General features: G+C 44.5%; 1 protein-coding gene across 4 annotated transcripts in view; it reads right to left on the bottom strand.

Moving 5' to 3' along the window:
* Positions 1-1,182: 1,182 nt before the first annotated feature.
* The window catches only part of LOC125463498 (testis-expressed protein 47), a 46,298-nt gene continuing 30,715 nt past the window's right edge, over positions 1,183-16,765 (bottom strand). For 3 of the 4 annotated variants that reach the window (XM_048554801.2, XM_048554803.2, XM_048554800.2), the window contains exons 6-7: positions 15,504-15,663; positions 1,183-9,462 (exon numbers count right to left, since the gene is read on the bottom strand). In XM_048554801.2, coding sequence (XP_048410758.1) covers positions 9,413-9,462; positions 15,504-15,663 — 210 coding nt within the window. In that variant the 3' untranslated portion in view covers positions 1,183-9,412. Of the gene's footprint in view, positions 9,463-11,526; positions 11,583-15,503; positions 15,664-16,765 lie in introns of all 4 variants that reach the window. The other variant, XM_048554802.2, reaches the window with a different exon arrangement.

Genomic DNA, 16,765 nt, shown 5'->3' with positions numbered 1-16,765 from the left:
GCCCAGTGCAGAGGAGATTGGATCCAGTGTGGAGGAGAGTGAGACGGTGCGAACCTCGATAGGCCCAGTGTAGAGGAGATTGGGTCCAGTCTGGAGGAGAGTGAGACGGTGCAAAACTCGAGTAGGCCCAGTACAGAGGAGATTGGGTCCAGTGTGGAGGAGAGTGAGCCTGGTGTGAACCTCGAATAGGCCCAGTGCAGAGGAGATTGCGTCCAGTGTGGAGGAGGGTGAGCCCGGCGCGAACCTCGAGTAGGTTCTTACTTACTCTTCCGGGGCGAGCGCAGGACCCGACATCAGAATCGGCAGCTGCTACATCGGCAGAGGTGACGTTGGCACAAAAGCTCCTAAGATGCTGCTTGGCCTGCTGTGTTTATCCAGCCCCACACTTTGTTATCTTGGATTCTCCAGCATCTGCAGTTCCCATTATCTCTATAGCTTAAAGAGAGTTCATCAGTCCTAAGCCAGCTCATCACCATAAATGATGATCGTGCCACTATCCCTCTGCTACCACTTAACACCGTTCACACTGGACCCAACCAACATCAAAGTTACCACTCCTCAGGCACCATCTTTCACACTGGGCCTACATGCCCTTGCCACCACCTGCACCAAACCAACCAAAGTTCAAGTCAAATCTCGTCGGTGGGCTCACCGCAATGTTGCTATGATGCCCTCCCACCACTGCCAACGCTGGACCCAAACAACAACAAAGTAACTGATCCTAAGGTGCCATCTTTTGCCGCGGGGCCTACCTTGCCAACGTCACCTCTGCTGATGTAGCAGCTGCTGATTCTGATGTCGGGTCCTGCGCTCACTCTGGAAGAGTAAGTAAGAACTTCCTCGAGGTTCGCACCAGGCTCACTCTCCTCCACACTGGACCCAATCTCCTCTGCACTGGGCCCACCCAAGGTTCACACCGGGCTCATTCTCCTCCACACTGGACCCAATCTCCTCTGCACTGGGCCCACCCAAGGTTCACACCGGGCTCACTCTCCTCCAGACTGGACCCAATCTCCTCTGCACTGGGCCTACCCAAGGTTCACACCGGGCTCATTCTCCTCCACGCTGGACCCAATCTCCTCTGCACTGGGCCCACCCAAGGTTCACACCGGGCTCATTCTCCTCCACACTGGACCCAATCTCCTCTGCACTGGGCCCTCTCGAGTTCCACACTGGGCTCAATTTAGTCCACACTGGACTCTCACTACTGCTGGTGCCATCTGAGTTCAGGGAAAGAGATAAGTAAGGAGAGGGAAGAAAAGAAAAACAAGAGAGAAAGAAAAGAAAAGCAAAGTGGTTGGAGTGGATGATCTGTGGCTCAGGAACGCCACACCGACGCCATCTTGTTTAGGCATTCTATTATGCGCAAAGTATATAAATAATTTACAAGTGTTAAAAGATGTTTAATTCAAAAAGAACATCCATTCCGGATTTGTGAAGGTATGCCTCTGAAATTTGCAAAATAATATTGTTACCATCAGATTAAATGATCACATGCTTCGGTGTAATAGTTTCGGGGAGAGAAGAGAATGAGAGTGGTGTAACACAATATTGATATATTCTACACAATCCATATTTCCAAATCCTGGTCAGCCACATGAACGGAATCTCCAGCAATTTATCCTACCTGTAGCTAAAACCTGATGTTTAACACACCCAATAATAGCAGTCAAACTTCCAATTTCTTTCACATTACAATGCAAGCTCCTGTAGGAAGGACAGCTAACATTCAGACAGGATTAGAATATCATGCAGCATGCCCTTCTAGCTTCATTACTGTCACTGCAGCTCACACAGTTAATGATGAAAACTGAACATCGAAGTAAAAATGCATTTATATATTTGATATCAAGTTTCATCCACGCCCACCACGTGCCTTCCGAAGTTTTCCTTTATCCTTAACTTTCTTCTACATCAAGGTGAGCTGAGCTGGAGGGACCCTGCCAATTGCAGAGCCAGTTGACCTTGGAAGGACCAACCCAGGGCCATTTGTGGCTAAGAGGTCCCAGTCATGTTGAGAGTGGCCTGGCCAGATGAAGGCTCACCAATCCCCTTCTCAATAGGGTTGAGGATTGTGGGTAGGGCAGGGTGGAGGTCGAAGAGCTGGGAATCTCTGCTGCATGCTGAAATAGACTTCTGGAGGATGTGTATGTGGTTCCTTCTTTGGCTGAATATCTACAGACAACACCATGTCTAGTTGTGAGGAAGGGCACCTGGAGTAAGAGAAGTCAAGCTCCCAGATCCACTTGTTGCCTTGTCATTGATGCTGGGAACCAGTGTCTAGAGTGAGGGATTGCAGACACTAAGGGTGCTGGACCTGGCTGTCAATTTAGCTTCCAACCCTATCCACAGGGACTGCTAATGCCATCATCAGAAGGTACAAATTATGTTGGCGCTCTCCTCCAAACATCGATACAGTTACCTGAGTGCCTCCAACAAAGCTCCCTGTTGCGCCTCTGCCTGTTTGAGCATTTGAATGAAGTTTTGAACAACTGTTATTATGGGGGTTCACTCTTGCTTGGACTAGTGCCTAGTCTCCAACAATTCTCCAAGTACTAGTGACCTGGACCATTTCATCTTCAGCCAGCAGCAGAGATGTTCTAATGATATGCCCACCAGAATGTGTTCCTGACGCTAATCCACTGAACATACCCACCAAGCTAGTAATGTCTGATAGATGATGCAGGAGACAATTTTGCCAGAACCTTTTAGTTTCTGAGGGCTCTGTGACTTCTTTCTCAACATGGAGGAGGGGACAATGTCCTGAGGGTCTGCCCTCTTTCAGGCACAACCTGGGTGAAATCAAGTGATGCCTGCAGGAGAAAATGAGTTGTGAAGCTCAGTAGAAACTTGGACATGTTAAGATTACATTCACAGGGGCAAGAATGAGAGAGTAGCACAGCTCTCAACAATGAATCTTACTTGATTACCGAGAGGTGGAGATCTTGGCAACACCACATGAACAGTCACAGTGTTTTCTCACTAAGGCAAGGAGTCTTCCCTTTTAGGAGATGAGGAAATGAGTGGTATCACCTCACATATCTTGGTTTCTTTTTAACCCTATTTTCTCCTGGAATAAGACAAAAGAAGAGTTTGAGTGAGATGAAAGAAGTGGAACAGCTGTTAATGTTAGATCCTCTGTGCCAGTGAGGTGTCCCAGGCAGCACAGGGCTTGTGTTGTCAGGGCAATGGGGTAGATGAATTGAAGGAAGATGCTGCATTCAATAGTGAGTGTGGCAGAGCATGAGCCTTGGTGTGTAGTAGGTGCAGCGGCAGAGAAAGATCGAGGGTGAGGTATCAGAGAGAAGATGGTGGCACTGACCCTAGCAGAGTGCAGGAACGCCCAAGTGACCATGATCTGTCTTGCTGCTTCTGGGGCTCTGGTGGTCCTGAGGCAAGGGGTCATTGCTCCTCTGCATCATCCTGTCCACCATCATCTCCATGTCCCTGTTGGGTGCAAAGCAAGGTGCCAGCTTCCTTCTCAGAGCCACATCCTTCAGAATCACGTGGCCACACAGTCTGGTGGGCAACTTCCGAATGGTGCACAGCTGTTTTTAAACCCGTGGCACATATACCGGGAGGTGCAGCAAGTGATGAGTATCCCCACTGGTGGAGAACACACCATAGCATGAGAGTGGCATCGGGGCATTGGAGAGAGGTGGATGTGGCACAGAGAGTGAGCAGCAGGGAGTTGTGTGAGATAAGCTGTGATCTCGGAGAGAAACCCAGTGTAAAACTCCCTGGAATTAAAGCAGTTGGTTTTTGGTCACATTTAGTTGACAGTATCCACCTGGCTCAGCAATACTCAACTCTCTCGAAGAGACTCTTGTACCCAGTCAGCAGCTTCAAGGCTCCTAAGGCCAGTGATTGGAGACAGCAGCAAGAATCCAGCCTGGTATCTCTCGTCCAGTTCAGAGCAGCACTCATATGCCCAAATGTTGCTGTTTTCTTTAAGAGCTTGCCACAGGGCTGGTTAGTTCAGTTGGCTGGATAGCTGGTTTAGCAACACACAAAGACACTAACAGTGCAGGTTCAATTCCTGCCCTGGCTGAGGGCACCATGAAGATCCCACCTTCTCATCTAACACCTTACCACAGTGAGCCTAAGGTTAAACCAGTCGCTGCTCTCTCCTCCTTAGTCAATGACTCAGGTCTTTTTTTTAAATGGGAGAACTCTGATGTGTAAATTAAATGCAAGATGCTTCTAATTGACAGGCACAGGTGCAATGGGCCAAATGGCTTCCTCCTGCTTGGTAAAATTTCTGATCCTGTGGAGTATCCTGGTTTGGCCTGCTATAACCAAACGAGCCACAAGATGGTGGTGCTGTTTGTTCTGCAGATAGTTCAAAAGTTTATTAATTCAATGATAGCAGGAACTGCAGATGTTGGAGAATCTGAGATAACAAGGTGTAGAGCTGGATGAACACAGCAGGCCAAGCAGCATCAGAGGAGCAGGGAAGGCTGACGTTTCGGGCTTAATTTAATGATGTGCTGTTAATTCATTTGGCAGGAAACAATTCAATCCTCATATTTTTAATTACTTCTGTAAATTGTTGCACTTCCTCAGATCACATTCTTTGTGATATCTCAGAATTAATAGTGAGTGTGGCAGAGCATGAGCCTTGGCGTGCAATAGGGTGGAGTGGCAGAGAAAGATGCATTCCAAAGCAACATGTCGTGGATACTGGAACTCTAAACTAAACACACAAAATATGCCGGAAATATTCAGTAGCCCAGACAGCACATGTGGAGAGACAAAAAATCAGAGATCATTGACATTTCATCAGAACAGAAGGAAAATGAAAATGTAAGTGCTTATAAGCCAATGGAAGGGCAAGGTTCGGCAAAGGTAAAAGGGAAGTTCTGTGACAGGGAGAGATTAAGATTTCATGTTACAAAAGTCAGAGAGCAGTGGGGTATGGCTGAAAAATCAAAGGTTATGTCCCGATGAGGTGTGAATGGCATCATAAACCTTCTGAATATAAGAAAGATGGATAAGGAACAAGTCTGGAAAAGAAAACTGAAAAACCTTTGGGCAAGTTGGAAGCAGAAGTTATGATCTAAAGTCGTTGAATTCATAACTGAGCCCAAAGTAGCATACCAAGACAGAAGAAAATACTGTTGCCTCAGCAGAAATGGTTGAGGTCAATTCTTTCTCTAGTGTGCTGAAGGTGGAATTGCGATGCTAATGGAATATTGCTCTATTAAAAATTGCCATTTTTTTTAGATAAGCTTTTAAATTCCCAGCATGCCAGTATCAAAATTTAGGGGACACAGGTTTAAGAGGAGAGGAGGAAAGTTTAAAGGAGATGTGTGAGGCAATATTTTATGCAGAGGGTGCTAGGTGCCTGGAACATGCAGCGAGAGAACGTGGTAGAAGCAAATAGGATAGCAACATTTAAGAGGCATTTAGACAGACACATGAAAAGGCAGGGAACAGAGAGATACAGAAAATTTACAGGCAGTTCAGATTAGTTTAGCACAGATGTGGTGGACCTAAGATTCTATGGTCTATGTTTGTTTTCATCTTGATACTTCAGCTCTCCCCTCATGTTCCTTGTAGCACAGGTGGTCAACACTTGTCGCTCTGCTAAAACCATGAAAACAAAATCATTCAAACATCTGTAATATTGGTTTTCAAACTATGTTTGGTGTGAGCCCCAGCCTCACTTGCCTCACTTATGACCTTACAGCTTGTGCCTATACTTCATCCATGTTACAGCGTTATTTATTCTTGCCTTCTACTGGCTGCACCAAGGAGGAGTTCTCACTGAGCCACACAGAGTTCAAACCAGGCAGTCAGAATCATGGATAACAAAGTGTGGAGCTGGATGAACACAGCAGGCCAAGCAGCATCCCAGGAGCACAAAAGCTGACGTTTCGGGCCTAGACCCTTCATCAGAGAGGGGGATGGGGAGAGGGTTCTGGAATAAATAGGGAGAGAGGGGGAGGCGAACCGAAGATAGAGAGAAAAGGTAGGTGGAGAGGAGAGTATTGCAAGAGAGTTGCAGTGGGAGAGAGATTCCCTGAGGTTGGTCCAGAGGGAGGAGGGCAGCTTCTTCAGGTTAGGCATTCCTGGAAGAGGCTTCGCAGTGAGGTTAAAATTGTATCAGAGATAATAGGAACTGCAGATGCTGGAGAATCCAAGATAACAAAGTGTGGAGCTGGATGTGATAATGTTATTGAAGGGGTTACCTTGTGAGGAAAAGATGGACAGGCTGAGGCAGTATCCTTCTAGAGTTTTATTAACTTACTGAAACATTTCAAGTCCTGAGGCAAGTTGACAGGCAGATAGTGAAAGTGTGTACCCCCACTTGCGGGGGAGACTAGAACGGGGGGGGGGGGGGGGGCACAATGGTCTGCCATTTCAGAGGGAAACGAGGAGAATATTTCCTCCCAGGGGATTCAGAGTCTTCAGAACCAGTACAGGCATAACAGGCTGAACAGCCTCCTTCTAAACTGTAAATATTTCTGTGATTCTGTTAAATCCCGCCCCCTGAGAGCATTGGAGGTGGGGCCATTGAATATTTTTAAGGCAGAGGTAGATAGATTCTTAACTAACAAAGGTGTCAAAGGTTACTGCAGGTAGGTGGGAATGTGGAATCCGTCCTGAATGGTCTGCTTCTTATCTTCATACGTTTGTTCATATGTTTATGACTGAGATTCGGGTGTCAGAAGGTGAGTGTGAGTGTGACTGTTCAGCTGGGGATCTGAGAAGCTTGGAGAGAGGCGTGAATGAGTGAAGCTGTACGCTTACCATTGTGCTGAGGTGTGCTGTGCAGGACAATGCTGGGAAATCAGAGGGTCGTGCTCAGCACCAACAAGCATTGTGCCAGTCACCTGCCATGACTCCAAGTGTTTGGGTTCAGTCTCTAAGTCAGAGGGAGCATACCCCTTCTCCTCAGTTATTCATGGGCCAAACGTAGGCAAGTGGGGCTAGTTTAGTTTGGCAAACTTTGTTGGTCTGAAGGGTCTGTTTCTGTAGTGTATGACTCTATGGCTCCGTGGCTTGCTTGTAGAGGCTGACCTCTTCATCCCATCATTGAGAAATTGTGTCTTCCTGCTGTCCCTCAGATCCTGTAAGAAGATGCCTAGGGAAGAGGGAGAGACTTGGTTTGTGTTTGGGTTTGGGTGAAGGAATGGATGGGGGGTTGGGCTGAGGTGCTTGGAGGAGAAGCCCATTCCAAGCTGCTGCAGATTGAGAAGGTCCAAGTGCCAGGTGAGCCCTTGTCAGTTGAAACCTTTCCTTTGACACAGCACCTCTCCCAGCCTCCCCAGTCAGCTGGGGAGCATAGCCATGGCATCACTAAAGCCATGCTGCTATGTATAAAGTCCAGCTGAACCCACTCCTCCACCAATCAGCTTCCTGCCCTGCAAGGGGCACTACCATTTGCCCAGGGTCTCCGTAAGAAAAATGCCATCCTGGTTACTCTGGCAGGGAGAAAATCTTAAACATAACATGTGTAGCCATTTCTTTCAACTTCACTTTCATCTTGTAGTCTTGAGTCATACCTCCGAGCTTACCAAGTATGTGCTACCTCAAGGTGCAATTTCCAATTTCATACACACTTTGGTCAGTTTCACACAGGAAACTCAGATTAATTACGTGCTGAGATCAAAGTCCCCTCTACATTTTTTACCAAGCTTGCAGCCTGTTCGTTTGGATGTGTTTGAACTTTAATGGCCCAGATCTCCCTGTCTCTAGATAGTCCAAGACTGGACTAACTCTAGAAGGTGCAGAGTGAGACCTCCCAGAGATCCGGACACATCTTGCTCATGGCATGCCCCAGGAAGTTTAAACTTCAAATAGGCAACTATCCCGGCACCGGGAACACTCTGAAAAGTCACCACCTCTGAGTTAAAGTCAGAGACTTTGTGCGGGTCTAACTTATTAGTTAAGCAGGAAAGGTTGGAGGGTTAAAACGACCTGTAACTCCTCAGTACATCAAAAGACAGCTGGACCCACCACTAGAGCCTTGAATCATCACACTGAGCCCTCTGGGTCAGGTGACCCAATCCCCTGACCCACGGACATCCCAGCTTATGGACGCCTGATTGATTCACCCCTGTCACCTTAGCTCAGTTACCTGTGCGGCTGATTTGCAGTGTAGAGTGCTACTAACAGCACAGGTTCAATTCCCACACTAGCTGAGGTTATCTATGGTGGACTTCACTTCTCAACCTCTCCCCTCACTTGAGATATAGTGAACCCCAGGTTAAACCACCACCAGTTGCCCCTCTCTCATGAGAGGGAAGGACTATGGTGACTTTGCTTTTGCCCCTTTACCTACCTGGTACTTCCCCAGTTGCCTTTACTCAGTAAGTGTCAAAGTGGCTTTGGGAGCTTTAGACATTTTACTTATTGGAATAGGGCATTTACTGCTGTAACAAGGGAGCATGGCTTCTCCAGTGGACTGCTCCGACATCGTCTCTGTGTGGTTAGCTGATGTGCTTCTATTGCAATGTATTCTGAATCAAAACATGATGACTCCTGCAAAGTTAAGGGTGGCAAAATTTAGCCTGGCTCCGGGTCAGAAAGATGAATTCCAGCTCAGATTGGAAGATCCAGGCCGTACATTGTTTTGACCTGGGTGGAATTAGTGCAGTACCCTAACGGGGACAACTTGTGAGCATCGGAGATGGTAAGAACCGCAGATGCTGGAGTCAGAGACAACACAGTGTGGAGCTGGAGGAACTCAGCAGGCCGGGCAGCACCAAAGGAGCTGGAAAGTCGGTGCGTCCTGTGCTGAACCTTCCAGGGTGCTGAGTACTCACATACCACACAACTTACAGAAAACATTAGCCAAGACCACCCAGACACAATTCATTGTGAGCATCTACAGCCAGAAGTCATTCCATCAGCCTGAACCAGATATAAAACTAGTCGTAGAGATAGTAGAAACTGCCGATGCTGGAGAATCTGAGATAGCACAGTGTGGAGCTGGATGAACACAGCAGGCCAAGCAGCATCAGAGCAGCATGAAAGCTTGACGTTTCGGGTCGGGACCCTTCTTCAGATGCTGCTTGGCTTGTTGCGTTCATCCAGCTTTATACCGTGTTATCTTAAAACTCGATGTACATTACTTTGCTCACTGTGCAGTCTCAATGAGTTTGATAATTCAATCTGACTGTTATTCCAAATAAAACATATTTAGTAACAAGAAGAATTCATTTCCCAGAGCATCCTCTTCAAAACTTTGAGGTCTTTAACATAAGACAGATATATTTCATAACTGTAAAAAGTAGTCCAATGGATTTGACAGTTTTTTGGTGTGTGATACACTTTCCTGTTTCTTACATTAATACTTCTTGCTAAACAGTGCATTTTCTCAACAAAACTGCACAACATTCATCACTGATGGAACTGGAGTACCATGTTTATGTATATAAACCAAACCGAGCACATTTAACCATCATTTTCTGGTCTCCGGCAGTAAATGTTCTGGCTTGGGCCATACAAATTCTGAAAAAGAGCAGATTTATATTAGAAATCAACCAAAATATATGGCATACATATATGATACAGCTGATTCTGGAAATAAATTTCTATTCTGCCTCATCCTACTGAATACGTAGTAAATTTGATATGTAGAGCATTTGACATACTGGCTATCCAAAAACTAATGCAGCAAACACTTCTAAAGGATTGCCTTCAGTTGGAAAATAAGACAGATTTGGCTGTAGACATTGTTATGTACAGCTAATTGATGCACCTCTCTACAGGTACGATTATGTTCTTCCAGCTTTTCCTTAAAGAACACCTCCCACTGACTCCTAGAAATGTAACCATGTTGATTAATGGAAAGGAAGCAATGGTGTTGCCAAGGCTGGATAGCTTTAACCCTCATCCAGCACAGTCCCCATTTCTAAACATAATTGTAGTGTTCGACTGCTGACATTCCAAGACTTGGTAGGGGGAGCGAGAGAGACAAAATCAATGCCATGTGGCTGTATGCCACATCCTGGCAGGAAAGAGAAATCTGGAACTGAATTACCCACTGCCACTGTTGATTGCAACTTATAAGGTTACATTGAAAGAAGGTTGCGAGCAGATGGTGTGCCTTTAGTTGAGGAAACTGCTCCAAAGCAACAAACGGTGTCTGGAATGCACTGTAATTCGTACAACACTTGCTTCATTCATTTCTTACTTACAGCAAGAAGCTTGAGAAAAACCTCCTGCATAATTTCTAACTTTTTTTGATTTAAATTACCAAATCATGTTATAATACTCACATGTATTTTAATAGGCTCCAGCTCAACTTTGCTGATATTTATATAAATGCACACATCATGGAACTCTGACCCATTTTTAAATATTAAAACTGCTGAAATTTGTGTCTTTCCCCAACGCATTAATTCCATTAGATAAAGATGAATTTTATGCAAGGCCGTGTTCTGATTGGATGCTGCAGAAAACTGTGGCAAAATGCCTTTTTTGACAGAAATAAACTCTCAAAAAATATGGGGCAGCTGAAATGAATGCAATACATAATTGCAATCAGTAAATGTTGTCAGCTGTGTCTCACAATAAGGTCTCAGCTCTGTAAGAAAACACCCATTTGAAAAAGCGAATTCTGAAAGGAAACCCCGAGGCAGTGAATAAAGACTACTCTCTCCTAGTCTGTAATCACTAGCATTCATTGAGTCCTCACATTATTATAGCTAAACATTAGCGTTCTGATATTGTAATGCGCTAAATGAGGGCCTCTGGCTTGTGGCAGCTGCCTGGTAAGTAGGCAACTGTGAATCTTCTATTAAACCTTTAAAGCAAATCACTATTATCCCTGTTTCCTAGCCGCCTTCCATTTGCTCTGCCCTCTTCCTGCTGGGACATTCTGGGCTGTTGATTATACCTTGGCTGCCATCAATAATGTTGTCTCTGTGCAGATGGAGTCACACCAGCTGCAAGTTTTGGGGCTTTTGCCCAGTTTTTTTTTCCCTTCCTAAACTATGGAGTACTCCATCATCTTGAGATTGTTGGTGTGGAAATGCCGAAATGTTTAACAGAGTGGCTAAGCTCAGTTTGCAGCTTTGGAAAACTGAATTGATGGCTGTGGAAATGTAGTGCTCCACCACACAATACATACTTTGGATCGGATGTAAATCTCTGAATAAATGAAAAGTAACTAACTCCAGTTAATTTTTCACTCGTATTTTTGTAAAAGTTTATAATTCCCATTAATAGACTTACGTTTTTCCAATAGGCAAAAATAAACACTTGCATGAATTGTTTGAATTTCCAGCAGAAAAACATCAAAACAATTAACTTTCAAGTGCAACATATTATACTGAGATTTACAGAGCGCAATCAGTGTAAATAAATGCGGACACTATGTTAGCACAAATGATCTATCTACTTGATGATGTGTTTAAGGTAAGGCAAAGACTTGCATGCAGTTAATAATGTAATTTGTCCCATGCAGATTAATGCATGATAGTTTTAATGAAGTAAGCATACAAAAACACTAGTCATTTTAAATGTGTGGATGGGCAGTGTGTATGGTAATGATGGATGGCCATGCCATACCTTCCGTCAGAGAACACTCTAAACAGTTGTCATGTTGGTACTTCCAAAAACATGTCCTTTAACCAATATAAAGAAGCAAGCGTGAAAAAGAAAACAAAAAAAGCACAGAACAGTACCACAGTAAATATTTTGGAATTCTATCAATGAATGTACAGGTTGAGCTGTGGAATTCAATGCTAGATAAAGGACAAACTTTTTCTCTGATTAGTGAAAATTGAATGGTCCCCTGTTACAGATTAATTATTAAAACAGGGCGCACCTCCCTCATCCTCAATCTGTAGTCCAACACACTCTCTGGTCTTGGGGTGAGGGGCTATGGCCAGAGCTGCTGAGGTCAAGCTAGGGGAGTGGGGGCCTGGGCACAAGTTGACCTTCTCTGGTCCAGCAAATTCACTGAATGCCTGGCCCTAAAGCCACCAGTTGATGGAGGTAAAACCCACAATCTGTACTTTTAAAACATTTTTTCCACAGACATATTGATTTGATGGTGGGCAACAATTGGAAAATTAATAAGCATGGTGAAGGAAACAAAAAAGGCAAAGAAGGAATGAAGCTCTTAGTCCCTGCAAGGCTTATGGCAGTGGGGGAGGCGAGCAAGTGGAAGTGTTGAAGGAGAGAACGTTGGAGCATAGGTGCTTCGTGGCTGAAGGAACAACAGTCAGAAGGGAAAATAGTCATCAAAGCCTGCGAATGATGTGTATTGGTCTGACTTGTTGTGTGTGACTTGGAACAGTGCTCCAATATGACCAGTACATTCATTTGCAAGTATTACTGGTTTCCTTTTCTGGGTTTTCCCTCTAGGTAATGGAAGAAAGAAGGGGAATGAAGAATACATTAAGGAATCTGTGGCCAGAAGAGATTGCAAAGCCAGGAATGGATAATGTTGCAAGGAAAATGTTACAGTGAGGACACCCTGGAGGAAATCTAAGTATAAGTGCAAACACCTAGAAGTCAGTTCTCCAGGATGCAAGGAACAGTAGACAGAAAATTCGGTATCATAATACTGAAGGTATGCAGTGAATCATGGCAGTCCAGCTAATTTGCAATTATTGGATGGTGTAAGTGTGAAGGCTTTTATTCATATTATTCATTCACACGATATGGGCTTTACTGATTGGGCAGCATTTATTATCCATCCCTAATTGCTCAGAGGCCATTCAATCAAATTGCTATGGGTCTGGAGTCAGATGTAGGATAGACCAGGTAAGGATGGCAGTTTCCTTCCCTAAAGGACATTAGTGAATCAAATGTTATTTATTCCCACAATTGGTAATGATTTCATAATCATCATTAGACTCTTAATTACAGATTTATTTTTTATTGAATTCAAATTCTACCATCTGCCAAGGCGGGATTTGAACCCAAATCCCCACAACATTGAGGAGAAAATTACTGCAGATGCTGGAATCTATACTTAAAACAGCAAATGCTGGAGATCACAGCATGTCAGGCAGCATCCATGGAGAGAGAACAAGATAATGTTTCAAATCTAGTTGACTGTCAGCTCTGATGAAAATTCATCTAGACTTGCTCTCTCTCCATGGATGCTGTCTGACCCGCTGTGACCTTCAGCATTCATTGCTTTCCCCACAACATTGCCTGAATCTCTAAATTAATGTCAAAGACAACATTTAAAATATCCAGCCTCCAGGTTAAAATGGTGCAAGTTAAATGGTTGCCATCACAGGGGGAAAGCTGTACAAAAGTAGGGTTTTTAAAAACCCAAGCCAGAATGGGATGGTTTTGGCAAAGAGGCTCAGATGATAGAATTAGCCCAAAACAGCTGGTGAGGAATTCATTACACTTCACATCAGATCATCACAGATGCTAACAAGAACAGAAGATGATAGCTTTGATTTTGCTGGTAGATAACTGCAGGAGGTTTTGTTGTGTATCTAAATTTTTAAACAATAATCAAATCAGTCCGAAGGTAGAAGGTGTGCGTTTACACTCAACTACATGTAAGTACTATGGTAATGACAAAGAAAAAGATATTCCACTATGGACCAAAACATTAATCGATGGAAATAAGATGTACTCAAATGTTATGCCTGGTCAGAAATGAATAATGGACATGAAGCTTGGAACATTGGGACAGAAGAAAAGGAAATCAACAGCTGCAAACTGCACTGCTTAAGAAGGATCCTAAGGGTAAGCCTGAGAACTAAAATACCGAATGAGACTGGAAGAACAAGAGAACTCAATGGAATTCAGAACTACATCACTCAGCACAGCACTTAGATAACATTGACAACAAATTGAAAGCCAGTGGATACAAGCAAAGGAAGAGTCTAATGCCTCTGTCATAAGAGATCTATCTTGAGTTTATACCAACAGCAACTACACGGCAACAAGGTCCTTAATCCGTATGAAAAGTGGCAACTCAAGGTGAGCTTTCTGAGTGAACACAGCAGGCGAAGCAGCATCTCAGGAGCACAAAAGGTGATGTTTTGGGCCTAGACCCTTCATCAGAGAGGGGAATGGGGAGAGGGTTCTGAAATAAATAAGGACAGGGGGTGGCAGACCGAAGATAGAAGAGGAGAAGATAGGTGGAGAGGAGAGTATAGGTGGGAGGTGGGGAGGGGATAGGTCAGTCCGGGGAAGACGGACAGGTCAAGGAGGTGGGATGAGGTTAGTAGGTGGGAAATGGAGGTGCGGCTTGAGGTGGGAGGAGGGGATAGGTGAGAGGAAGAACAGGTTAGGGAGGCGGGGATGAGTTAGGCTGGTTTTGTGATGCAGTGGGGGGAGGGAACGAGATGGGCTGGTTTTGGGATGCAGTGGGGGAGGGGGAGATTTTGAAGCTTGTGAAGTCCACATTAATACCATTGGGCTGCAGGGTTCCCAAGCGGAATAGGAGTTGCTGCTCCTGCAGCCTTCGGGTGGCATCATTGTGGCACTGCAGGAGGCCCATGATGGACATGTCATCTAAGGAATGGGAGGGGGAGTTAAAATGGTTCACGACTGGGAGGTGCAGTTGTTTATTGTGAACCGAGCGGAGGTGTTCTGCAAAGCGGTCCCCAAGCCTCCGCTTGGTTTCCTCAATGTAGAGGAAGCCACACTGGATGCAGTGGATACAGTATACCACATTGGCAGATGTGCAGGTGAACTGTATCCACTGCACCCGGTGTGGCTTCCTTTACATTGGGGAAACCAAGTGGAGGCTTGGGGACCGCTTTGCAAAACACCTCCGCTTGGTTTGCACTAAACAACTGCACCTCCCAGTCGTGAACCATTTTAACTCCCCCTCCCATTCCTTAGATGACATGTCCATCATGGGCCTCCTGCAGTGCCACAATGACGCCAGCCAAAAGTTGCAGGAACAGCACCTCATATTCCGCTTGGAAACCCTACAGCCCAATGGTGTCAATGTGGACTTCACAAGCTTCAAAATCTCCCCCCGCCCACTGCATCCCAAAACCAGCCCAGCTCATCCCCACCTCCCTAACCTATTCTTCCTCTCGCCTATCCCCTCCTCCCACCTCAAGCCACACCTCCATTTCCCACCTACCAATGTCATCCTGCCTCCTTGACCTGTCCGTCCTACCCAGACTGACCTATCCCCTCCCTACTCTCCTCTCCACCTATCTTCTTTTCTCTCCATCTTCGGTCCGCCTCCCCCTCTCTCCCTATTTATTCCAGAACCCTCACCCCATCCTCCTCTCTGATGAAGGGTCTAGGCCCGAAACGTCAGCTTTTGTGCTCCTGAGATGCTGCTTGGCCTGCTGTGTTCATCCAGCTCCACACTTTGTTATCTTGGATTCTCCAGCATCTGCAGTTACCATTATCACTGAGCTTTCTGAGTGAACTGGGTGAAGGAGGCAAGTTTGAGTCGGTAGAGTTCTGAATGACAGAGGGTGACAATGTATTGTTGAAATATTGTGCTGTGAAAAATTATACCTAGAACGATCCTTTCTTACTGGATTATTAATAGCTTTGAAAGTGTTTTTTCTAATTTACACTTCTCCAGAATGACTTACCTGAATCCATAATGACACTTATGGAAGCATCATAGACGTCCAAGAATTGGTGAGGAGTTAAAAGTTCATTTGATTTCAGGACACGTTCAATCAACTCCTGGGGAACATTCAGTTCTGGCACATTGTCCAGCACAGAACTGAGTGGCTTATTGGGGAATTCCTAGGAAAATGGGAACAGAATTATATGTCAACCTTCATACATCCATAATATGCTGTTTCATTAAACTCGTCCAGTTTAGCATCAAATAGGAGAAAGCTACTCAAGCTATGATGTTTATTTCCACTTAAATTTGTTTTCACTGCAGATTTGTTTAGCCTTAACACGCAATTGTACAATGCCTGATTAAATGGCAACAAACCTTTTAATATCTAAATGTTTATTTGGTCATATACTTTGAATTTGACTTTACATCATGAAATCCTGCTTTTTAAATATACACTAGATTTACAATGTCAATTAAATTAATGATCAGTATTTTAATTGTGTGTCAGATCACCTTTTAACAGTCTTTTTTTGTGCTAATTTGACTTAAATTTAAAACACCACAAGAAAATTTACTTTTTTAACTACATTGTCACTTCACGTAAAATTATATTACTATAAAATGTAGATCATAGTGTTTTGGGATTTCTCTGCTCTCTGTTATATCCACATCTGCTATGTACACAAGTTGCTTTGAACCAATTACATATTCTTTTTTCCTGAAATAAGGGAGAATTAAGTGAGCCACCATGGTGGGGGGGCACAGTTTCAATTCCAATTATGTGGAATTTGAACATGTTCCCTGTGTCAGCGTGGGTTTCCTCCGGGTGCTCCGGTTTCCTCCCACAGTCAAAAGATGTGCAGGCTAGGTGGATTGGCCATGCTAAGTTACCCATAGGGACCAAGGATGTGCAGGCTGGGTTGATTAGCCATGGGAAATGCAGCTTACCAGGACACAGTAGGGGCATGGTTCTAGGTGGAATGCTTTTTGGAGGGTGGATTTGGACCCAATGGGCCAAATGGCTTGCTTCCACATTATAGGGATTTTATGATAAGCCATTAATCACTTATTGAGTCTATAGTTAATAATGTACATTGGACAATAATGACTTCTATTTATACAGGATTTATAATATATACATATTTTTGAATGTTCTCTACACAGATAGAAAAATAATTTATATCATTGTCTGGATTTTTGCTCAGTCAGGATGATTTGCAAGTTTTTTAAAAATGTCCTGGTCCATTGTAATTTCAGTTAACTAGACCCCAAGCTCGG

This window comes from Stegostoma tigrinum, chromosome 22 (genome assembly GCF_030684315.1).
Source record: "Stegostoma tigrinum isolate sSteTig4 chromosome 22, sSteTig4.hap1, whole genome shotgun sequence".
NCBI classification, from domain to species: domain Eukaryota; kingdom Metazoa; phylum Chordata; class Chondrichthyes; order Orectolobiformes; family Stegostomatidae; genus Stegostoma; species Stegostoma tigrinum.
Note: the sequence above shows the minus strand (reverse complement) of the source record. Positions and strands in the feature narration are given on the sequence as shown.